Source organism: Pseudophryne corroboree, chromosome 2 (genome assembly GCF_028390025.1).
Source record: "Pseudophryne corroboree isolate aPseCor3 chromosome 2, aPseCor3.hap2, whole genome shotgun sequence".
Classification (NCBI taxonomy): Eukaryota; Metazoa; Chordata; class Amphibia; order Anura; family Myobatrachidae; genus Pseudophryne; species Pseudophryne corroboree.
In genome coordinates this window covers 382620970-382646977 of record NC_086445.1, presented here as the reverse complement: position 1 = coordinate 382646977, position 26008 = coordinate 382620970, and the positions used below count along the sequence as shown (strand labels likewise).

At 44.3% G+C, this 26008-nt stretch overlaps 1 protein-coding gene across 2 annotated transcripts in view; it reads right to left on the bottom strand.

The window, feature by feature from the left end:
• Positions 1–3399: 3399 nt before the first annotated feature.
• ITGBL1 (integrin subunit beta like 1) overlaps positions 3400–26008 on the bottom strand; it is an 821186-nt gene continuing 798577 nt past the window's right edge. For both annotated transcript variants that reach the window (XM_063953248.1, XM_063953247.1), the window contains 2 exons: positions 12625–12738; positions 3400–5589 (listed from right to left, as the gene is read on the bottom strand). In XM_063953248.1, coding sequence (XP_063809318.1) covers positions 5498–5589; positions 12625–12738 — 206 coding nt within the window. In that variant the 3' untranslated portion in view covers positions 3400–5497. The remainder of the gene's footprint in view (positions 5590–12624; positions 12739–26008) is intronic.

Here is a 26008-nt window from a genome sequence, read left to right as displayed (position 1 = left end):
GTGTGTGACTGGGAGCAATGAAGATCTGATGTCTTCTGCCGCCTGATGTCTTCTTTGCCTTCTCATACTCACCCGGCTTCTATCTTCAGCATCTGTGAGGAGGACGGCGGCGCGGCTCCGGGACGAACCGCAGGTGAGACCTGTGTTCCAACTCCCTCTGGAGCTAATGGTGTCCAGTAGCCTTAGAAGCAGTGCCCAACTTAACAAGCCAGCTCTGCTTCTCTCTCCTTGGTCCCACGATGCAGGGAGCCTGTTGCCAACAGGACTCCCTGAAAATAAAAAACCTAAAAAAATTATTTTTCCACTGAAAACTCTGGAGAGCTCTCTGCAGTGCACCCATTCTCCTCTGGGCACAAGATCTAACTGAGGTCTGGAGGAGGGGCATAGAGGGAGGAGCCAGTGCACACCCATAGTCAAAGTTCTGTTTAGGTGCCCTATCTCCTGCGGAGCCCGTCTATACCCCATGGTCCTTACGGAGTCCCCAGCATCCTCTAGGACGTAAGAGAAATTAGAATGTAATAGAGAACATTACACACATGAGAGGTCTGAGATCTGGTCAGGATCCCAGCATTCCACCAGTCAGAATACGGACGCCGGAATCCCGACACTATTTGGAATGCCGAGACCGGTATCCCGTATAGATTCACCACATCCCAACAGCCGGGATGCCAAATGAGAAGACACCGGGCCGCTGGAGAGGTAAGCCGCAGGGAGGGTAGGTTAGGTTTAAGCCGTGGGAGGAGGGTTAGGTTTAGGCTGCAGGGAAGGGGGGCTAGGGTTAGGCTGCGTGGTGGTGGTGGTGGTGGGGGGAGGATTAGGCTGTGGGGGGGGGGGGTTAGATTTAGGCTGTGGGGAGGGGGGGTTTAGGCACCCCTGGGAAGGGCTAGGGTTAGGCTGCGGGGAAGGTGGGTATGGGTAAGGGACCCAGGAGATGAAGGTAAGTATACTTATACCCCTTTCACACTGCACAAATAACCCAGTATCGACCCAGCATATTGCCAAATCGACACGGGTCGCTGTGTGGTGTGAAAGGGCCCATGGCGAATTCCCCGGTTGCCTGACCCAGTAATTCAACCCGGGAATAAAGCAGTGTTATTTCCGGGTTGAATTCAGGTCAGTGGCAGTGTGAATGGGTTGCCGGGTCGATGCGACCCGGGACCCGTTCACTACACAGGGAGAGGCGGCGCGAAGATGAGCTCATCTCCAGCGCCGCCTCCGCCCCCAATGAAGCTGCTGTCCCTGCCCCTGTATAGCAACAATATGCCGGGTCGGGATGGCAGCGTCTAGGGTCAAAAGCAGGGTCCCACCCGGTAAGGACCCGTTTCCAATTACCGGGTGGGACCTGGCATTTGCGACACAGGCCCCTGGGTCCAGGGGGGCCCACACTGCACCCATTTTAATACTTACCTTTCTGAAGTCCAGCATCGGGCGATGTGGTCGTGGTGGAAATCACTGTCAAAATGGCTGACGTGCATGCGTGATAGCCAAATTGGTCTCTGGATCATGGAGGGCGCCATGTTTCCGGAGACCTGTTCATGCGCAGTAGACTCATGCACAATACCGGAGTCTACAGTGCCATACAGAGGAGGGGGCACACCTGGAGGTGCATATGGGCCCCCTCCTCTGTTGAAATTCCCCTGGACAGAGGGCTATTGAAGGTACTAGCAACAGGAAACGTAAGTTAATAGCATTTTATTTCCTAATCACGTGATCAGTTTTCATACACATGTGGCCAGATCTTATTACAAAAATTGCCAGCAGTGTGTTGGTGATGTTACAAGAATAAAATGTACATGACACTGCTATATAGGGCATAACTTAAGCTTGATGCTAATACAATGTGTACTCTATATTTCTCTTCCCAAGTGTGTTAACCCTATGAAAGATTCACATTAAGTACAACCTCTTCAAATGTGAAACTTGTACAGTTTAACACAGTCCAGAAAAAGTTAAACATCAGTACACCAGCCTGACCAAGGAAACATTGCAATCTGCTACTGATCTGGGGTTACTTTCTGTGTCCAATTTATTGTCTGCTCCTGTTTTTTGTGGATATAACCACTATCCCAGGGGAGGGGATCTGAGTGAATCAGGATTGTGCCCCTCAATTTTGTTTTGTTCCTTTTATATATGGGCAAGGACACCTACAACATATCTGTTAGCTTTATCCTTGCTTTATACTATTGTGCAGTGTCTTGGCACTATACAAATTATGAATAATAATAGCCCAAACCACTTATTTTTGGACCATAAAATAAGATTATAAGAGCCAAACTGATGTCTTAAAAGGTATTTAATCCAAATGTACCAGTAGCTGTTCCATAGTTACTATAGTAACAGTACTGCTTCCGTATTCACCTACAGAATGCCTCGCCTTGCCACTTCATTGGTCCTCTGCATGCAATCTGTAAGACACAGGTACCAATCAGAAGGCAGGGCTAGATTGGCTGTAGTGGGAAGCAATACTCCTGTGTAGTAATGATTCAGCCACCACTTAAACCTTTAGGGCTCATTCCCGTGTGTTATTAATGTGAATAAAAACACATGAAGAATAATGCACACCTTAGATACTTATTAATTATATGTTGGTAACGCATTTACATGGCACTTTTCATGTGTTGCGCTTTTGCCAATATAATCTGTTATACTGGTAGTGATGCACATTATCCCCATTTTAATTTTTAAAGGTATTCCTCAATGTTTTGAATTCACTGGTGTTAATGAGTCTAGAAGAGATAATTAATCCTATTCTAATGTACTTTTCAGGTGTTAAGGTGCATACACTCGGTGAGATTCGGGCTAACCCCGATTCTCACTATGCGACAGTGGCTAGGTCGGCATCGCAAGCACATAATGACTGTGCTTGCGATACTGACTATGTGCGATTTTGGCTAAGTGTCAATTTTGACTATCTTTTCTATAGAGATAGTCAAAATTGACTTGCCTGCACAGTCTATCTAGGCTTGTGATGCCGACCGTACGGGACTGCGCATCGCATCGGGATTGCAAGGTGACTTTCACCTTGCGATCTGCACTAACTTTTCTTACGATTTTGACTATATAGTCAAAATCGTAAGAAAATATCTCACCGTGTGTACACACCATTAGTTTAAAGGTGCAAAGAGCACTAACAACAGATACTATAGGCCTGCACAGACAGGATTGCTATTGCACAGATCAAAAGAGCCACCATCGCAACTTAACTTGAGATTGTGGCAGCAAAATGAAGCTCTGCCAAGATACTGTGCAGCACCTAATTTTAATTAAGTTTCTTATAGAGGTTACGTAGAGTGATGAGAGGAAGGAGAGAATGAAAATGGGGACATGGAAATCAAGTATATGTCAGTGTGTGTGTGTGTGTGTGGGTGTGTATAAGACAGGTATAAGACACACATTAGGTAATATTTAAATCCATATAATAATTTCTTTATTATTACACATAGTAGAGTTTTTGGTACATGTTCTACAGTATATGATGATTAGTGCGAAAACTATGGTACTGCAAACTAACCTAGCAATCTAGCCACAGAAATGACCAATATGAAAAACTGCGCCTTACCGGACGCAGACTAGTCTGTTACTTTAGGGGTGCAGACCTACATTTGGGTATTTACAGTATGCTTGTGTATAGTTCTTAAACTGTACCAGATGGCTCATAGATATTAATTTAGCATTGGATGACAACTATGCAAATTATGCAAGAAAACTCTCTCTTCTCCTATGTCCTGCACATACAGTTGTGGCCAAAATTGCGGACACTTTTTGAAATTTTAATGTTTTTCAACTTCGAATGCTTATAAAAACTGTTACACTTCATGCAGTGCAAAGATTCATATATCAAATGAAATAAACATAGGTCAAATATTTGCATTGCAAGGGAAGTTATACAGAGAAAACAACACTTAGGATGTCCTATAAGTATTTTGTTGGGTAACCTTTATTTTTCAAGACAGCAGCACAGCGATGTGGCAATGAGCCAACCAATGTTTGGAGCTCTTCCTTCTTTATTATGTGGTGCCATGAGACAATTATAGCCTCACTTAATTCTCTTTTATTGGATGGACACCTCAGATGTACCAGTTTTTTCAAACGGAACCACAAATGTTCTATGGGGTTCAGGTCTGGGCTGTTTCCTGGCCATCCCAGCACCTGTATGTCCTTCTCCGTGAACCACTGTTTGCATATCCGTGCAGTGTGGCAGGGAGCTGAATCCTGCTGGAAAAAAAATGGGGCATTATCTGGCAAAAGATCCCTGAAAGAAGGTAGAAGTTTTCATTGTAGGATGGTGTCAATGTACTTTCCGCTGTTCAGTGTGCCATCTATGACATGAAGGCGGCCTACAGCATCTGCTGTCATACATGCCCAGATCATAACACTTGTCGGATTCTTTGTTGTCGCTTGAAATTAAATATGCATGCAACTCTTCCCCGATGCAACGTCTCACATATTTTCTCCCATTACTACCAAATATCGATATCTTAGTTTCGTCACTCCATATCACTTGTTTCCACTGACCTTCTGTCCATGCAATGTGTTCTTTTGCCCACTGTATTCGTTTCTGCCGCTGCTTTTTTTCGGGGAATCCTACCTTTTAGGCCAACCTCCGTTAGTCTTCTCTGTACCGTTCTTGCACTGACAAAAACACCAGTTGTTCTCAGTTCACTGCCAATGGCTGCAGATGACATCCATCTGTCCCTGACGCAAATTAGTTTTATTCTCCTATCATCAACAGCGGTTGTGCACTTTTTTCAGGCTTTTCCTTCTTTGTTTTGTATAGATTGTGTTTCCTGATAGCGTAAACAAAACTTTCGTACTCCTGATGTCACATTCCCACCAACTTCTCTCGCAATTGCTGCATACGAAAGACCATTTTTACGTAACACCACAATCCTGAATCTCTTCCTGGGTGACCAGTCACCACTTTGCCTGGACGACATTGTTGTATTTATTTTTTACACCGTCAATAGCACTACAATACACACAAACATCCAACCGTAATTGCAACTTAAGTAACAGACTTTATTCTGCAAAATGAAACAGCCAAACTGACCTTTCCCACTTTTGAACATGACCTTGCACCTGCTCATAAACGACAGCTGATTGGTCCTCAGAGCGACGGTTCTGATTGGCTGGTAGTAGCTGTTACTACAATCCGCTTCTTGAATCTCACGCATCTGTGCTTCATTGTCTGCCTGAAATTAGCATAACTTCCCTTGTAATGCAAATATTTGATCTTTGTTTATTGTGTTGAATTCAGCATGAAGTGAAAGTTTTTATAAGCATTCAAAGTTGAAAAACATTCAAATTTTGGCCACAACTTTATGTAAATATTCAGAGGTTAGTCCAAATTAAGTTAAATCTACAGAAATACTGACTTAGAACAGTCGATATAAGCAGTTGATTGGTGGTGAATATATTCTGCTACTATTAATGTTTGCTAGCAGCTATATTAAAAGAAACCATTAAAAAAGAAAAAAACAATATCTGTGTCTAGCTTTTAGGGGTTTTCATTTCCAAGCCATATTTCACAGGCATTTCCATTCCAGCCTTCCCAGCATTCACAGTTTCCACAGCTACATATCCCGTTGCCTAAAAACAAATTGAATAGAAGTTTAATTGTCACAATCAAAATGTACTACTTCAAATGTCTTATTAAAAAGTAACAGGTCATAATCAAAATCCTATAACTGGTCTCTTAAATATTCCCTTTTTGTGTGGAGCACTTTGTATTTGATCTAGCAGCCACTGGAAATATAGACTTTCAGCCAACTAATAGCATCTTTTCAGCAGTGCTCTTAGCAAAGTGCTCTACGCTATAATCATGCTGTCTGTTACTTCTCACAAGCATTATAGTGTGTTAGATGGATACGCGGCTATGCTCATCTGCACCTGAAGCCGGAATTAAACCCAGCTGGCCAAGTCTATATATTTCACAGGGAACCAGCTTTTCACATACTGTACTTCTAGAAAGTCTAATTGATGGAATCACGGCTATCCCGGATGGAGCAGGGGTTCTCACCCATCTCTGTAGCATCTCTGATCAGTACTGAAGAGGGTTAGCATAATACATATTGCTAATGCATGTAGATCATTAGAACTACAGTAAAAAGGTCTACAGTCAATAGGTCGACCACTAATGGTAGACATGCACTAGGTAGACAGGCTCAAATGGTTGACATGGAATAGGTCGACAGGGTCAAAGGGTCGACAGGGTCAAAGTCGACCCAATTTTTGGGTGTGTTTTGTCACTCTTCTGCCACAAAAAAAGCCCCATAAGTGTACCGCGTCCCCTCGCATGGCTCTATTTGCTCGCCATGCTTTAGGCAAGCTCAGCACAGGTTTCTATTCCCAAACGTAGTCCACATGGATAGTGAGGTATAAAAAAGTTGAAAAAACAAAACAAAAACCTGTGTGGACTATATGTGAGTCGACAATTATCATGTCAACCTTTTGAACCTGTCGACCCTTTGAACTTTTACATGTTGACCTTTAGACCATGTTTACCTAATGCATGTCGACCATTACTGGTCAACCTATTTGACTGGAGATCTATAGACCAGATACCGTTGCCAATATGGGCGTTTTTCCTATTAATAAATCTAGGTAAAGCTGCAGTAGTGTGCAATAGTGCATAATCAGCTGTCCTAATTTTACAGCAACATTTCCATTCTGGATCGTGTAGGCATAAAACCTTTTACATACTGTACTATAAGACAATCATTTCAACTAATCACACCTGGTGATACATGGTTATAGTCCTAATGGGACACAGAATAGAAATAAATGATTAACAGCAGTGTAAACCAAAACCTGATTACTACTCTCACATATTATTATATTTAAATGAAATCTGCACATTCTATAAGCAATCAGTGCCCCCCATTGCCCCAGAAGTTAGTGCCACCCACTTCATTGTATCAGCATTTAGCATTCTATGAAGGTGAGAAAACTCCTTGTTCAGAAAAAGAAAGGGATTTTTTCATCTCACAATGTATTAGAGACTGGGAGGGGAAGGGTGGGAGAAGTTGCCCAGAGCATCCTAAAGCTTTTACAGGTGTGTCCTCATATCTAGCCTCAATATGCCACGCATCGTGAGATGCCTGGCGTGGGTGAGCCGCAAGGTGCCGTGCAAATCCGGTAGCATCAGACATCTTTTTTTTTTAATGTCAAAAATGCATCTTAGTCGCAACACAATGCAATTAGGGCGCACGAGGAGACTGTGCTGATTAATTAGATATACAGTATGACACTTGTATATTGTGTGTGACTAAGTTTGTATACGGAGCAGAACAGAACTTGTATTGGAAAAAAGCTGCAGCAGATACACTGCAGCACTTCGTATACAGATTCAGAGACTCAGTAGCACACAGGTATACAAGTGTCATATATCAAATTAATCAGCACCTTATTCTCGTGCATCATAGCTGTGTTGCGACTAAGACGCATTTTCAGAAACAAAATATGCGAGAAAGACGCCTGGTGCTAGTAGAATTTCACATGACCTTGCGCACGGAGAGGAGCTGTTTTGTGTCTGTTTGAGGATATATCTATAGTGAGTATTAATCAATTACACTATAAAATGACATGTAGAAACTGAGTGGTTACTATTGGCAACTTCTTCAATTCTTTTATCAAGGTTTGTTACTGTATATTACCCCCCAGGTATTGTCCTCTGTGCTTCTTCTTTTTTCTTACTCTCTTTTCTCCAGTCTTTTTCTCTGCCACTTTTCTCTCTTTCTAATCTGCTCTTACTTTCCCTCCCACTACTCTACCTCTCTCTTGCCTCCTACTGTAACTCAGGGCCTAATTCATATTTGTACGCAAACCCAATGGTTTACATACAAATACGATGGTGTAGGGTCTGCAAGGTACAAGAACCTTTCTGAGCATGTGCAGAGCTGGTCTTTCAATATTGCTCACAATCCCCTGCCTGCTGCAGCATGACTGACATGCTCTGGCATTTGGGGGGCAGAACAGGGGAGGTACCCGGCACCATTCTTCAAAACAAAGGCATGTCATCCCTATTTTTTAAGGCATGATGGGTCTATGGATTTGCATAATTGGACTCAGACTTCTGAGACCCAGGTGTCCGGATCCTATGGCTGGTACGTGAAACCACTGCGATCACGACTGATGATCCCGATGGTGATCCGAGGATGTATCCACAGACACAGTTCTTGGATCTTGCAAATGCTAACAGGAGGCATCTATCTCCTGCAGACACCTCCTGCTGCATTTGATTTTAATGACGCGGAATTCCTTCCAAACATGAATTAGGCCCTCTGTTCACTCCTGCTCTGTCTTGCTGTTCTTCACCCTCTCATTCTCCTTTCCTTATGTGTCTATACATTTAAATTTTAGAGAATGTTGTGATGCCGATGGTGTTATTGGGTGATTATCAGGAGTGTCTGTGTTGTCAGTAGGAGGCGATATACTGTATAATGAACAAGCATGGAGAACTAACAAAAGGGTTATGTCGGACTCTCTGGAAGTGACATCACTAACACCGTTGGGAAAGATCAAAGTTCAGACCAACTGTCATTACATTCTAAAAAGAACTGACATCAGCAGTCAAATTTATTATATGGATTCATCCTATGGTCACATACTTAGCGCCTCTTTCCGCTGTCCCCATGTGTCTATAGTGGCAGAAGCTTAACTCTCGTATTGCAGCCAAATTGCATTTGGTCCACCTTTGATGATCCCACAGATTCCCACTACCTTTTAAGAAAAGGAGAATAGAACTGGGGTCTAGATGTTGGCTGCTTCACTCTGTGTGTGTGTGTGTGTGTGTGTGTGTGTGTGTGTGTGTGTGTGTGTGTGTGTGTGTGTGTGTGTGTGTGTGTGTATTCCAGGGACAGCTGCTGTTATGACGGCCTCTCACTTTGTGTATATGTGTAAAGAGATGTCCCTAGACACAAACCTGCTTAATTTTAATTCTCACTCTGACTATTACAGATATTTTCAAGGTTTCATTCTCTTGTGACACTGTAACTGCAATCTTAGATTAAAATATTGTAATTTTCTGCTGTAATTATTTCCTTTTTAGTCTTTCTCCTCAAAGCGATCTGTTGCAAACTTTGTGTATGGAAGTAAAGTCACTCTTTATAATACATAATTATAATGTAAAATTCAAATAAAACCCTTTTTTAATAATTAGGGTTTTAAAAAATAAATTCAGGACTCTCGGTCATACAGAGATGGATAAATTCCAAATCGTTATAATGCGGAATGAGTGTCACTCTTCTGCTGCTCTAATTACATAAAATCTGCATGTTAAACCTATGCAAATTTTTGCAGCTCTAACACCATAACCCATCCTCCTGTTTACAGTACAAAAACACCAGTCACAACTGTGATGTCCACCAAAAGCATTCTAGATGTACAGTACCATCTTGTAACATGTCTGGAAATCTGCACTGATACGTAACAGCTTAGTGTGTGTGCTGCTGAAATGTTATGTTGAAATGACAATCTAACACACATAGAGAAGTATTGCCATGGGGGTGTAGTTATGTGACCGTCAGTCACAGTACCTCCCCCTACATCCTGCCCCCTCACAATCCCGATGGTCGGCATGCGGACCAACAGGGACTATTCCCACTCATAGGTGTCCACGACACTCACAGAGAGGGAATAGAACACGTGGTGACAGCAGGTTGCCACTGAGCCCGCAAGGGGCTTGTTGTGCTTGCCCCCCCCCCCCCCCCCCCCGTCTTGCTGGTCTATCGGCATTGGTACGCTGACCGGAAGTCTACTGACCACCGGTCATGCATACCTAACCGTACCAAGTGAGTGCCAAGAACAATGCATAAAAAATAATAAACTTTGTACGACGTGCATGAAAGACGTACAAACCAGGAGAACTTCAGAATCGCAGTTGTGGAATTTGCAATAGAATTATCTGTAAGAGTTAGACTGTCATCCTGTAGATGTTCCTGACAGTGTTGTGAGAAAGGAATTGGGTCGTAGGCTGGAGAAGTGCAGATCATTGAGTATACCTTATTTTATGACATATCTGTCGTCAGTGGGGAAGTGGAATAGTTGTCAGTCATTAAGGAAAAGCACTCCATAACAATGAGCCTTATTCATGTTTGTACGCACAAGCTTTACCATGTGCGATTTTCTTGGCTTCGCAACTGCTGATATCAACAAGTGAAGCTGGCACCCAGGAATGAAAAGAGACACCTACCGGAGCTACTGCAACTCATTCATAATTGTGTACACATTCGCAGCCTATACGCTAAAACAAGGAACATCGGGTCTAAGAGATGGCCTATGGCTTACAGCAGGAGTGGGGAACCTTTTTTCTACCGAGGGCCATTTGGATATTTATAAAATCCTTCGGGGGCCATACAAAAATTCTCAACTTAAAAAATTACCCTGCCCCCCCAGTAGGTCTGCCCCTTAGAGGTACTGTGCGCGCCAAAAAAATGGGTGTGGCCAGTTAAAATGGGACATGATACACATATGCCCCCAATAGTGCAGTGCCAGATCCACAATTGCTCCCACAGTGCCAGGTATACAAATGCCCCTCACAGTGCCAGGTATACAAATGCCACTCACAGTGCCAGGCATACAAATGCCCCTCACAGTGCCAGATATACAAATGCCCCTCACAGTGCCAGGTATACAGATGTCCCCACAGTGCCAGGTATACAGATGTCCCCACAGTGCCAGGTATACAGATGCCCCCCACAGTGCCAGGTATACAGATGCCCCCACAGTGCCAGGTATACAGATGCCCCTCACAGTGCCAGGTATACAAATGCCCCCCCCCCCCTGTGCTGCTTACCGCTCCTTTCAGCGGGACACGGAGGAGATCGTGGCTATTTTGGGCGGCGGCGTGTAGGACTTGAAACCAGCCACCGCTTCGAGAGCCAATCAGAGCTCGCGGCCCAGCAGCCGCGGCTCCTGATTGGCTGCCGGTCCGCGAGCTCTGATTGGCTCTCGAACCGGCGGCTGGTTTCAAGTCCTACACGCCGCCGCCGCCACCCGTCATAGCCGCGCTCTCCTCCCTGTCCTGACAGCTGAGACACGCTGCCGCCGGACTGAGCGGCAGCGTGTCTCACTGAAAGAAGCGGGTGGGCCGGAGCAAACGGCTTCGCGGGCTTTATACGGCCCGCGGGCCGGAGGTTCCCCACCCCTGGCTTACGGAGACTGGTCATTTTTGCAATATCAAACCTGCTATTATTGCCAGATTTCGCAAAGCTTTAAAAAAAATTATTAGTCGAATGCCTCCAAAAACCTTTGTGCAACATCTTTTGCGAGAAATCAGTAATTTCACGCTTAATATATATGACTGATACTAAAATATCACAGTTTAAGGGCTACTTCGCAAATGTTATCAGAAAATTTTATAAATATATCAGCCCCCAAGGCTCTTAAGGAAAATGTTTCTAGTTAAACCCATTAAGCACTGTCCTACTTGTAAACGTGATACAGGTTGAGTATCCCTTATCCAAAATGCTTGGGACCAGAGGTATTTTGGATATCGGATTTTTCCGTATTTTGGAATAATTAGATACCATAATGAGATATCATGGTGATGGGACCAAAGTCTAAGCACAGAATGCATTTATGTTACATATACACCTTATACACACAGCCTGAAGGTAATTTTAGCCAATATTTTTATAACTTTGTGCATTAAACAAAGTGTGTCTACATTCACACAATTCATTTATGTTTCATATACACCTTATATACACAGCCTGAAGGTCATTTAATACAGTATTATTAATAACTTTGTGTATTAAACAAAGTTTGTGTACATTGAGCCATCATAAAACAAAGGTTTCACTTTCTCACTCTCCCTCAAAAAAGTCCGTATTTCGGAATATTCCGTATTTCGGAATATTTGGATATGGGATACTCAACCTGTACTTGTATAATATACTTTGTTTTGCAGGGATTCTGACTGTTCCGCAGACCCATGGTGACCTCTGCATGCAGACAGCACAAGGGGTCATTCGGAAGTTGTTCGCTCGCTAGCAGATTTTAGCAGCATTGCACACGCTAGGCCGCCGCCCTATGGGAGTGTATCTTAGCTTAGCAGAATTGCGAATGAAAGATTAGTAGAATTGCGAATAGAAAATTCTTAGCACTTTCTGAGTAGCTCGAGACTTACTCCTACACTGCGATCAGCTCAGCCGTTTCGTTCCTGGTTTGACGTCACAAACACGCCCTGCGTTCGGCCAGCCACTCCTCCGTTTCTCCAGACACTCCCGCGTTTTATTCTGGCACGCCTGCGTTTTTCCGCACATTCCCAGAAAACGGTCAGTTTCTGCCCAGAAACACCCGCTTCCTGTCAATCACACTCCGATCACTTCAACGATGGAAATTCTTCATTCGGACGTGAGTAAATCTACAAAATTTTGTGCTAAAATACTTAGCGCATGCGCATTTTTGCCTTAATCGCTCCGTTGCGAAAATCGGCAATGAGTGAACAACTCGGAGTGACCCCCACAGTGCTTACAACTATTTCAGCTACCTTTTTACTTTTTTTGATGTGTTTGACTTCACACGCAGAATAATTTATTTCCTGCTGAGGAATTACAAATAACACAGCAACAATGTAAGGAAGAGTCTTTTATATGTGGCAGCACCTAACATTCTGTTTACCTGTGCAAATAAGGCCGTCATGTTTATCACAGTCCCTGTCATCACACTCACAGAATTCCCCGGAAACATACCAGTCTTGTGGTGAGCAGATGCACTTTCCACAGTGACAGGAACCTGCAAATATAAAATGCACCGTAATTGTATCACTGAAACGCTGAACTAAACAATAGTAGATGTGTTTATTGGTAAGAAGCAAAGTATTTCATATATTATATGTTTTACAGACAAGGAGCCGTGCATATCAACATTCGGTATGCCTGTTTAATTGGCAGGTTACAGGACAAATAAAAACAATACACCAATAAGAAACCATCATAATATAGCCAGTGTGAAATTTATGTTGTACTCTGGCCGTTATTCAGTATAAATCACATCTGAGATGCAATCGCATATTCCTAAATATCAGCCCAGTGGGCGGCAAAGCGGGGGCATGTCAGCAGAATTGAGGATGGATCCGGTCCATTTTCGGGACGGCTATATGGCATCACACGTGGCCGCTGTGATGAGGAAAATGGCAACGGACTGACTGACTTCGCAGCCAGGCTGCGCTATCAGGGGAGCTTCCTTTATTTAACGATGTCATCATAACTGAATTGCAATCGCATCACTTGTGGCCATTAGCATGCTGCGTGGCTCCTAGCATGCGAGTGACAACTGCAATTGAAGCTGAATCAGGTCCTGTATGTGTTGAGTTACTAAATATTACAACACCATTTAATATTTTTGATTTTTTTTTAATTTGTATATGTTTACTTTTGAAGTAGTAGATTGGGCAATTATTACATGTACATGTTATAATTCATCATAAAGAGATATTTATTACCATATCCTGTATTAGTAGTGATATAATTTCCTGTTTACTGATGGCTGGCTGAATCACCTCTTACCAGATAAATGATCAAGCTAGGGCAGGACAACATGGAAATTGTGGTGTTTCATGCAACAGATTTACAAAGTATCTGTCAGTAGACACAGCTAGATGCTGTAGTAGGAGGAGTCAAAAGCCACAGTGGTCCAGAAGCAGCTACAAAAGTATACAAATGGGTAAGAGTACCCAAGCGTCATACCCAGTGAAATAAAATGAAAACACATGTTTAGAGATGACCAGCACTGGGACAGAGTATCAGATCCTAACACCGGCAGAGGAGCAACTGCAACATTTCAAATTTGGCACCAGCCGCAATCCAGCTGCAGCTAGCAGACCGGCAATTAATCAGAAGTGGCCACAGCAAGCCAATCGTGGATTTTACTAGCTAGTGTACGTGGTGCAAAGTCAAAAGAAGACCTCCCAAAAGAAGAAGGAAGTGCCAGCTGAGGAAGGAGTCCTGGTGGGAGTATGAAGATGAGCAACGTTGTCGGGAAGAATAAAGGAAGAAAAGGCGTTGCTGGTCAGGACTTGTCAGCAGCAGAAGCCGAAACGGTCAGTGGAATGCTTTTGTAAAAGACTTTCTGGTAGCCCTTCCACTGCCCAGGTGAATCCTTCACTTGTCAACGTCCAGCCAAGGGATGGTGCTAACTTTAGCGAGGAAGGGCCCACACAGGGGTATCCTGTTGTGCCTGTCAAGGTCCCCAGGGTGCTGGACACTAGGCTCACGGGCGTAATCAGGTATTATGCCTGTAAGGCCAAATAGGCGTGCACTTGGACAGTGCCCCCACTATTATGTCAGGCACTAGGTCCATACCCCCACTTTTAGGTTGGTATTTTTTTGTTTATAATAGGATTTTAATACCTACCGGTAAATCCTTTTCTCTTAGTCCGTAGAGGATGCTGGGGTAACCATAAGAACCATGCGGGTATAGACGGGATCCGCAGGAGACATGGGCACTTTAAGACTTTGAATGGGTGTGAACTGGCCCCTCCCTCTATGCCCCTCCTCCAGACTCCAGTTATAGGAACTGTGCCCAGGGAGACGGACATTTCGAGGAAAGGAATTATTGTTAAACTAAGGTGAGATACATACCAGCTCACACCTCAAACACGCCGTACAACATGGCATTCATCACAATTCCAGCCAACAACCTGAACAATGTCAGCAACTGGCTGACTATAATGTAACACAAACTGTGTATAACCAGAACTAATAACTGCAGATACAGTACGCACTGGGACAGTCGCCCAGCATCCCCTACAGACTAAGAGAAAAGAATTTACCGGTAGGTATTAAAATCCTATTTTCTCATATGTCCTAGAGGATGCTGGGGTAACCATAAGAACCATGGGGTTATAACAAAGCTCTAGAACGGGCGGGAGAGTGCGGATGACTCTGCAGCACCGATTGACCAAACATGAGGTCCTCCTCCGCCAGGGTAACAAACTTGTAAAACTTTGCAAAAGTGATTGAACCGGACCAAGTAGCTGCTCGGCATAGTTGTAAGGCCGAGACCCCCCGGGCTGCTGCCCAGGACGCACCCACCTTCCTGGTAGAATGGGCCTTCACCGATTTCGGAAACGGCAATCCAGCCGTAGAATGAGCCTGCTGAATCGTAGAACAGATCCAGCGTGCAATAGTCTGCTTGGAAGCAGGAGTCCCAATCTTGTTGGGATCATACAGGACAAACAGAGCCTCCGTTTTCCTAATCCGTGCAGTCCTGGTGATATAAATTTTTAAAGCTCTGACCACATCGAGAGACTTCAACTCCACTAAGGCGTCAGTAGCCACTGGCACTACAATAGGTTGATTCATGTGGAACGACGAAACCACCTTCGGCAGAAATTGCTGACGAGTCCTCAACTCTGCTCTATCTTCATGGAAGATCAAATAAGGGCTCTTGTGAGACAAAGCCGCTAACTCCGATACCCGCCTTGCGGATGCCAAGGCCAACAGCATGACCACTTTCCAAGTGACGAATTTCAATTCTACCTTTTGTAAAGGCTCAAACCAATGTGATTGAAGGAACTGCAACACAACATTAAGATCTCATGGTGCCACTGGGGGCACAAATGGAGGTTGGATGTGCAACACGCCTTTCACGAAAGTCTGAACCTCTGGAAGGGAGGCTAATTGTTTTTGAAAGAAAACCGATAAGGCCAAATTTTTTACTTTAATTGAGCCCAACTTCAAGCCTGCATCCACACCTGCCTGTAGAAAATGGAGAAAACGTCCCAACTGAAATTCTTCCGTAGGAGCCCTCTTGGATTCACACCAAGACACATATTTTCTCCAAATACGGTGGTAATGTTTGGACGTTACTCCCTTTCTAGCCTGCAGAAGTGTGGGAATGACTTCACTTAGAATACCCTTTCGGTTAGGATCTGGCGTTCAACCGCCAATCCGTCAAACGTAGCCGCGGTAAGTCTTGATACACGCACGGCCCTTTATGTAACAGATCCTCTCATAGAGGAAGAGGCCAAGGATCTTCTATGAGTAATTCCTGAAGATCCGGATACCAAGCTCTCCTTGGCCAGTCTGGAACAATGAGGATCGCCCGAACCTTTGTTCTTCTTAAGATCTTTAGCACTTTTGGAATGAGCGGAAACGGAGGAAATACATACACCGACTGAAACACCCATGGTGTCACTAGGGCATCCACTGCTATTGCTTGAGGATCCCTCGACCTGGAACAATATCTCTGAAGCTTCTTGTTGAGACGAGACGCCATCATGTCTACTTGAGGAATTCCCCAAAGACCTGTCACTTCTGTGAAGACTTCTTGATGAAGACCCCACTCTCCTAGATGGAGATCGTGTCTGCTGAGGAAGTCTGCTTCCCAGTTGTCCACTCCCGGAATGAAGACCGCTGACAGAGCGCTTGTATGTCTTTTCGCCCAGCGGAGAACCCTCGTGGCCTCTGCCATTGCTGCTCTACTTTTTGTTCCACCTTGGTGGTTTATGTACGCTACTGCTGTTATATTGTCCGACTGGACCAGTACGGGCAGATTGCGAAGCAGATGTTCCGCTTGAAGAAGGCCGTTGTAAATGGCTCTTAACTCCAGAACATTTATGTGTAGACAAGTTTCCAGGCTTGACCATCTTCCCTGGAAGTTTTCCCCCGGTGTGACTGCCCCCCAGCCCCGGAGACTCGCATCCATGGTTACTAGGATCCAGTCCTGGATCCCGAACCTGCGCCCCTCCAGGACGTGAGAGCTGTGCAGCCACCACAGGAGTGAGATATTGGTCTTGGAAGACAGAATTATTTTCCGGTGCATGTGCAGGTGGGATCCGGACCACTTGTCCAACAGGTCCCACTGAAACACCCTGGCATGGAACCTGCCAAACTGAATGGCCTCGTAGGCCGCCACCATCTTCCCCAGTAAACGAGTGCATTGATGGACTGACACTCTTGCTGGTTTCAGAATTTGTCTGACCAGGTTCTGAATTTCCAGAGCCTTCTCCACTGGAAGAAACACTCCCTGTAATTCTTTGTCCAGAATCATTCCGAAAAACGACAGTCGCGTCGTCAGAATCAACTGTGATTTTGGCAAGTTTAGGAGCCAACCGTGTTGTTGCAGAACTGCCATGGCGAGTGTAATGTTCTGCACCAGTTGGTCCCTGGATCTCACCTTTATCAGGAGATCGTCCTAGTACGGGATAATCGTGACTCCTTGTTTGTGAAGGAGAACCATCATTTCCGCCATCACTTTGGTGAAAATCCTTGGAGCCGTGGACAGACCAAACGGCAACGTCTGAAATTGGTAATGACAATCCTGAATTGCAAACCTCAGGTAATCCTGATGCAGAGGATAAATGGGAACATGTAAGCAGGCATCTTTTATGTCCACCAACACCATAAAATCCCCTTCATCCAGACTGGAGATCACTGCTCGGAGAGACTCCATCTTGAATCTTCTTAGGTAGAAATTTAGGGATTTTAGGTTCAGGATTGGTCTGACCAAGCCATCCGGCTTCGGGACCACGAACAGGCTCGAATAAAAGCCTTCTCCCTGTTGTGATAGGGGAACCTCGATAATGACCTGATTTTGACACAACTTTTGTATTGCGCCGCATACTACCTCCCTGTCTGGAAGTGAATCTGGTAAGGCCGATTTGAAAAATCGGCAAGGGGGAACGTCTTGAAACTCCAGTTTGTACCCTTGGGACACTATTTCTAAAACCCATGGGTCCAGGTCCGAACGAACCCAGAACTGACTGAAGAGTTTGAGACTCCCGCAGAGGAGCCCCAGCGTCATGCGGTGGATTTGGCAGAAGCCGGAGAGGACTTTTGCTCCTGGGAACCTGCCGAGGCCAGTGATCTTTTACCCCTTCCCCTTCCTCTAATAGCAAGGCAGGAAGAACCTTGGCCCTTCCTGTATTTATTGGGCCGAAAGGACTGCATCTGATAGTGGTGTGTTTTCTTTTGTTGTGAAGGAACGTAAGGCAAAAACGATGACTTACCCGCGGTAGCTGTAGATACCAAATCAGCGAGACCTTCACCAAACAAGACACCACCTTTATATGGCAGAAATTCCAAATTTTTCCTGGAGTCAGCATCAGCATTCCATTGATGGATCCACAATGCTCGCCTAGCTGAGACTGCCATGGCATTGGCTTTTGATCCCAAAAGGCCAATATCTCTCGCCGTTTCCTTTAGGTAAGCCGCTGCGTCCCTGATATGACCCAGTGTCAAAAGGACGCTATCCCTATCTAGGGTATCTATCTCAGATGACAAGTTATCTGCCCACTTTTCGATAGCACTACTCACCCACGCAGACGCTATGGCTGGTCTGAGCAGCGTACCCGTGGTGGCATAAATGGATTTTAATGTATTTTCCTGCTTGCGATCCGCAGGGTCCTTAAGGGCTGCCGTATCAGGAGACGGGAGAGCCACCATTTTAGACAAGCGGGATAGGGCCTTGTCCACAATGGGGGGTGACTCCCACTTTTCCCTATCCTCAGACGGAAATGGATACGCCATCTGAATCCTCTTGGGAATCTGAAACTTTTTGTCAGGGCTTTCCCAAACCTTTTCAAAAAGAGTGTTCAGCTCATGAGAGGGAGGAAACGTTACCACAGGTTTCTTTTCTTTATACATACAAACCTTTGTATCAGGAACAGCAGGGTCCTCAGAAATATGTAATACGCCTTTTACCGCCACAATCATGTACTGAATACTCTTTGCTAATTTAGGATCCAATCTGGAATCACTAAAGTCGACACTGGAGTCAGTGTCTGTGTCGATATCTGTGTCTGCCAACTGGGCAAACGGACATTTTTGTGACCCCGAAGGGGTCTGTACCTGTAATAATACATCTTCCACAGATTTCTTCTATGCCTGGTTCTGAGAAACAGACTTATCTAATCTCTTATTAATACGAGCCACATCAGCATTCAAGGCATTCAACACATTTACCCAATCAGGAGTCGGCGGTGCCGACAGGGTCACTCCCACAGCCGTTTGTGTCCCTAATACAGCCTCCTCCTGGGAAGAGCACTCAGCCTCAGACATGCCGACACACGTGTCCCAAACACCCACAGACACACGGCATATAGGGGACAGACCCACAGCAAAGCCTGTCAGAGACACAGAGGGAGTTTTGCCAGCTCACAACCCAGCGCCTAATCACCGGTACTGGAACACTAAAGAATGCCCCAGATCTGCACCGCTTTTATAACAAATATATATTGCACCAATATTCCTATGCCCCCCCCCCCTCCGTTTTGCACCCTGATACTTAGTCAGAAGTGTGAGGTAGGACCAGCGTCTCTGCAGCCTTGTGGAGAGGAAAATGGCGCTGAGCTCCGTGAGCTGTGAGGATGAAGCTTTTTTCAAATATATATTTATACTGGCGGGGGTTAGGACTTATGTCCCCTCTCTTGCCAGTCCATTTTAGAGGTTTATCTGCTGCCCAGGGCACCCCCCGCGCCCTGCACCCTGTAGTGCTGCTGTGTGTGGGAGCATGGCGCGTAGCGTGCGATCGCTGTGCGGTACCTCATAAAGCCGTCACTGAAGTCTTCTGATCTTCTTCTACTCACCTGACTTCTGGCTCTGTAAGGGGGGTGACAACCGGCTCTGGAAGTGAGCATCTAGGCATACCTAGCGATCAAACCCTCAGGAGCTAATGGTGTCCTGTAGCTAGAAGCAGAGCCTTTGAACTCACAGAAGTAGGTCTAACTTCTCTCCCCTTAGTCCCACAAAGCAGGGAGACTGTTGCCAGCAGTCTCCCTGAAAATAAAAAAACCTAACAAAAGTCTTTTCCCAAGAAACTCTGTAGAGCTCCTCAGTGTGCATCCAGTCTGCCTGGGCACCATTTTAAAACTGGAGTCTGGATGAGGGGCATAGAGGGAGGGGCCAGTTCATACCCATTCAAAGTTTTAAAGTGCCCATGTCTTCTGCGGATCCCGTCTATACCCCCATGGTTCTTATGGTTACCCCAGCATCCTCTAGGACCTGTGAGAAATGATAGTTGTACTTAGCTGAACTAAATAATAATTATTTCATAATGTAACCAACGAGGTCTGGTTAGTAGACATAAAGGTCTTTCTAGCAACAATGCACAATATTCTGGAAAAAGATTAGAATTACTGTAAATATAGTCTGCATTAGTATGTTAGCAGTGACAAGTAAGGATGATGAGGAATTGACCGTGATCCTTTACAGGAGGGGCAGGGGCAGCCAGACAGACAGACATATAATACTGCTATTATTATTATCCTTTATTTATAGATTGCAGTTCTTATCATGCAGCCAGCAAATTCACCCCTACAACAGCAGCAAGACTTAGGGGTCCATTTATCATCGAGTGATAAAACTCACTGTGTATGATAAAACTTGTTGTGTTAATAAATGGTACTCCAGCCAATCAGCTTCCAACTGTTATTTTTCAAACACATGACAGGAGCTAAACACATGACAGTTGTGAGCTGATTTATCATATGCAACGAGCTTTATCATTCAGTGTTACCAATCGTTGATAAATGAGCCTTTTATTTTATGAGCCTTTTTTTTTCCTGCTAAACCCTGCTAGTCCCTACGTTGGTTGCCTATACATTGCTGCAGTGCTTCTCAACCTCAACGCTCAGGTTTCCCAACATGTCATGTGTTGAGGATTTCTGTCTGTGGAAGCAGGTGGATAATTACTGACCCAGCAATATAGATTAAATCACCCGTGCATGTTTCAGGTAATTCACAAAACATGACCTGTTGGTGGTACTTAAGGACTGGAGGTGAATCCTATACAAAATACTTCTACTAACATAGCAAACCATTCACAAACCACTTAACTAAACCCCTCCATTCTACTGACCTGCAACTCTCAACCGCACTCATTACTTGTTTGGCTACAGGACTGATTTTTTTTGGCTGCATCTACCCTGTGCAATGGTCTTCATTGTGCATGACTTTAACATAGCCACTAAGGGCCTGCTTTAGAGTCAGATGTTCCTGTAACTTTATGCTAATGCCTCCTCAATGCCTTATCCTGCTGTACATCCATGCGTTCTAATGTAGACTGAGAAGTCCACTCGCAGCATCTATGTACACTGATTACCGTCTGATGTGTGTTTAGACACAGTATTGGTTGCACCATTGAAAGTTGTATCAGCCCTATGGCAGATGCAGTTTCTCCATCTGAGTATGGCCTCCTTAATTATGTGAGTGGTTCAGTATCTTTATATGTAACCGCTTTCAGTGTCACCCCCTCGACATGCCTGTGATACTCCCTTTTGATGCATCATCTCTGTTTAACCAACCTCCTGATATCTCTGAGTCATGGCCCACGAACACATCTTACATTTTGGCTACAACGCGTCTAATTAGATTTGCGACTCTATGTGCATACAAAATTGGATGCATGTGTGGCGCAGCTCAGTTGCATGTGAAGAAGCTCAAGATGACATTTTAACATGATCTAAGATGGGCTATAAAAAACTTTAAGATAGAAATAGCATTTCTGGGTTCTAGCACTGACAACCTACAATACAAAACAGATTAGCTATATGGCTCGCAATAAACATTGGATAGAGAAATAGCAAAAATCAAATATTTTATTTAACTAGAATCTAAAAATAAGAGAAGCAGGAAGATTTTAAAAATCTGTCCCAGAAGAAACACCTGACAACATTGACACTAAGGGGTAGATTTGCTAAAGATTATAAAAATGAAAAATGGACATGTTGCCCCTAGCAACCAATCAAATTCTAGCTATCATTTCTCTATTGCTTCTTAGAAAAGGATCATATCTGATTGGTTGCTATGGGTAACGCCTCCACTTGTCTGTGCTAGAAAGTTTAGTAAAACTACCAAGCAGACTTTTCCTGCTTATCATGAAGGTCTCTTCAAGAATGTCCTGATCTTTCTGAGTCCAACTACAGTTATAACCCAAAACAGAGAGCTCCAAGAGAACTAGACCACCTTAGGCCAGAACCCAACGAAAATCTTTGTCTACTGTCATAAGGCTAAATAACTAATTATGACCCTTTTGAGAATGCTTAGATTAAAAATTTTCAAAATTTGTCATACTTCAATGATCCAAAAGAGTAAAATGTTGTGTGGAATCACCTACTATATATTCTTAAGTTGCATAAAAGCACCTATTAATGGTGCTTTCCTTTTTAGTGTCCAGTGGGTCTATTCATGAAGCAGTGGAAAGAATGGAGAAATGAGCCAATGGTGTAATTGTCCATGGCATCCAATAAGCTATAATTTTAATTTTATAGTATACAAATTATAAATGCTACTTCAATGGTGATTGGTCGCCATAGGCAACTCCTTCACTGGCTCACGCTCCGCAGTTTTCACTGCTTCATGTATAGACCCCAAGTGCTATCAGACACTGCTTGCTAAATCAGTGGACAAGGCACAATTCTTCTTCTCAAAACTTGTCATACAGTATTTCCTAATATCCAGTATAACAGGCCGCAAGAAACCTTTGACAATTAGACCTCAGGAGGCCCCCCCAGGGGAGGAGGAGCCAAGCCATGCATGGAAAAAGTAAAACTTTTGTGCTTAGTGCCATCAAAACTAAAAGTTGATGCTTTGTGCCTAATGTACATTGAATAATTTAGTAGTGTGTACATTTTTATTGTCTGTTACAGTTAGCAGTGGCAGAAAAAAAGTGGGACTAAATAAATATTGTTTTAAAATAATTAAAATATTGGGAAATGATGTCATGTATTTTAACAAGTTATATTTTGCTAAAAACCTAATACAACCTCACAATTGTCCTCAATTGTCTTAGCTCCAGGAAAGACATGGAAGCCTATCTAGAAACCCAAATGTTTTACATTTTTGAATCTCAGACATTTCTGTCAGACAGTCAAGTTTATTCCGTTTAACAGACACCCAACTGCAGTACGTCTGACTCTCTGTGTGCACTGTGCATCATCTAACGGCCTAATCTTCACAACTTGAACTAAGAACTTTGGGTCCTGCAGTGAGAAACCTTAATAAGAAACGAACGTGCAGAGTTGTTGGGCGCGGAGGAAAGCATGAAGATCAGAGAGAGCACTGCTAGCAGTTCCATACTGTATGCATTCAAAAAAATGAAAACTCTTGTTAACTCTTGAAACGCTGGTGATGTAAAAACTGCACAAACTCTAACAGTGAAATCAGAATCCCCATATAACAAACCACTCATACACTAGGGTATACATACAGGGTGGAGTGCATTACATGTTTTGTTAAAAATCCCTAAATTTGGTATATTTGGGACTCTGGAGCGCTGAGCAGTAAATCACATCTAGGATGATCTTCTTCATGTTAGCAACAAGAATAGCTTTCTTAAATTTACTAATTTATATTTCTTCCCCTTACAATTTTTATTTTAGTCCTTTCATCATCATCATCATCATCATCATCATCCTGCTATTCCCCAGTCACACCATAAATTCAGATCATTGCAATAGATAGCACCTCTCCTCGTGTATCAGTGCCTATTTCCCCATAGATTGTAAGCTTGCGAACAGGGCCCTCCTACCTCTATGACTGTTTGTTTTTTCCCGGTTTTGTCTTCTAATTGTGTCCAGTTGTAAAGCGCAACGGAATTTGCTGCGCTATATAAGAAACTATTAATAAATAACTAAATCATTGACTATGCACAATTAAGACTTGTAGAAGTTAATGACTTTGTTGTTTGCATTATAATCTCTTACATTCTGACTGTACACACCTGATTTTATTCAGCACTGTGTGCACTATTAAAATATAAATAAAAAGTAACAGTCATAGGTAAAGCAATAGATCACAAAATGTAGACAGTGTTTAAATAAGAATTTACTTACCGATAATTCTATTTCTCGGAGTCCGTAGTGGATGCTGGGGTTCCTGAAAGGACCATGGGGAATAGCGGCTCCGCAGGAGACAGGGCACAAAAAGTAAAGCTTTAGGATCAGGTGGTGTGCACTGGCTCCTCCCCCTATGACCCTCCTCCAAGCCAATTAGGTACTGTGCCCGGACGAGCGTACACAATAAGGGAGGAATTTTGAATCCCGGGTAAGACTCATACCAGCCACACCAATCACACCGTACAACTTGTGATCTAAACCCAGTTAACAGTATGATAACAGCGGAGCCTCTAAAAAGATGGCTCACAACAATAATAACCCGATTTTTGTAACTATGTACAAGTATTGCAGATAATCCGCACTTGGGATGGGCGCCCAGCATCCACTACGGACTCCGAGAAATAGAATTATCGGTAAGTAAATTCTTATTTTCTCTATCGTCCTAGTGGATGCTGGGGTTCCTGAAAGGACCATGGGGATTATACCAAAGCTCCCAAACGGGCGGGAGAGTGCGGATGACTCTGCAGCACCGAATGAGAGAACTCCAGGTCCTCTTTTGCCAGGATATCAAATTTGTAGAATTTTACAAACGTGTTCTCCCCTGACCACGTAGCTGCTCGGCAGAGTTGTAATGCCGAGACCTCTCGGGCAGCCGCCCAAGATGAGCCCACCTTCCTTGTGGAATGGGCCTTAACCGATTTAGACTGTGGCAGGCCTGCCTCAGAATGTGCAAGTTGAATTGTGTTACAAATCCAACGAGCAATCGCCTGCTTAGAAGCAGGCGCACCCAACTTGTCGGGTGCATACAGTATAAACAGCGAGTCAGATTTTCTGACTCCAGCTGTCCTGGAACATATTTTCAGGGCCCTGACAACTCCTAGCAACCTGGAGTCCTCCAAGTCCCTAGTAGGTGCAAGGCACCACAATAAGCTGGTTCAGGTGAAACACTGACACCACCTTAGGGAGAGAACTGGGGACGAGTCCGCAGCTCTGCCCTGTCCGAATGGACAAACAGATATGGGCTTTTTTGAGAAAAAACCACCAATTTGACACTCGCCTGGTCCAGGCCAGGGCCAAGAGCATGGTCACTTTTTATGTGAGATGCTTCAAATCCACATATTTGACTGGTTTTAAACCAATGTGATTTGAGGAATCCCAGAACTACGTTGAGATCCCACAGTGCCACTGGAGGCACAAAAAAGGGGTTTGTATATGCAATACTCCCTTGACAAACTTCTAGACTTCAGGAACTGAAACCAATTCTTTCTGGAAGAAAATTTACAGGGCCGAATTTGAACCTTAATGGACCCCAATTTGAGGCCCATAGACACTCCTGTTTGCAGGAAATGCAGGAAACGACCGAGTTGAAATTTCTTTGTGGGGCCTTCCTGGCCTCACACCACGCAACATATTTTCGCCACACGTGGTGATAATGTTGTGCGGTCACCTCCTTTCTGGCTTTGACCAGGGTAGGAATGACCTCTTCCGGAATGCCTTTTTTCCCTTAGGATCCGGCTTTCCATCGCCATGCCGACAAACGCAGCTGCGGTAAGTCTTGGAACAGACATGGTACTTGCTGAAGCAAGTCCCTTCTTAGCGGCAGAGGCCATAAGACCTCTGTAAGCATCTCTTGAAGTTCCGGGTACCAAGTCCTTCTTGGCCAATCCGGAGCCATGAGTATAGTTCTTACTCCTCTACGTCTTATAATTCTCAGCACCTTAGGTATGAGAAGCAGAGGAGGGAACACATACACCGACTGGTACACCCACGGTGTTACCAGAACGTCCACATCTATTGCCTGAGGGTCTCTTGACCTGGCGTAATACCTGTCCCGTTTTTTGTTCAGACGGGACGCCATCATGTCCACCTTTGGTATTTCCCAACGGTTTACAATCATGTGGAAAAAACTTCTCAATGAAGTTTCCACTCTCCCGGGTGGAGGTCGTGCTGAGGAAGTCTGCTTCCCAGTTTCCATTCCCGGGATGAAAAACTGCTGACAGTGTTATCACATGATTTTCCGCCCAGCGAAAAGTCCTTGCAGTTTCTGCCATTGCCCTCCTGCTTCTTGTGTCGCCCTGTCTGTTTACGTGGGCGACTGCCGTGATGTTTTTCCCACTGGATCCATACCGGCTGACCTTGAAGCAGAGGTCTTGCTAAGCTTAGAGCATTATAAATTTACCCTTAGCTCCAGTATATTTATGTGGAGAAAAGTCTCCATACTTGATC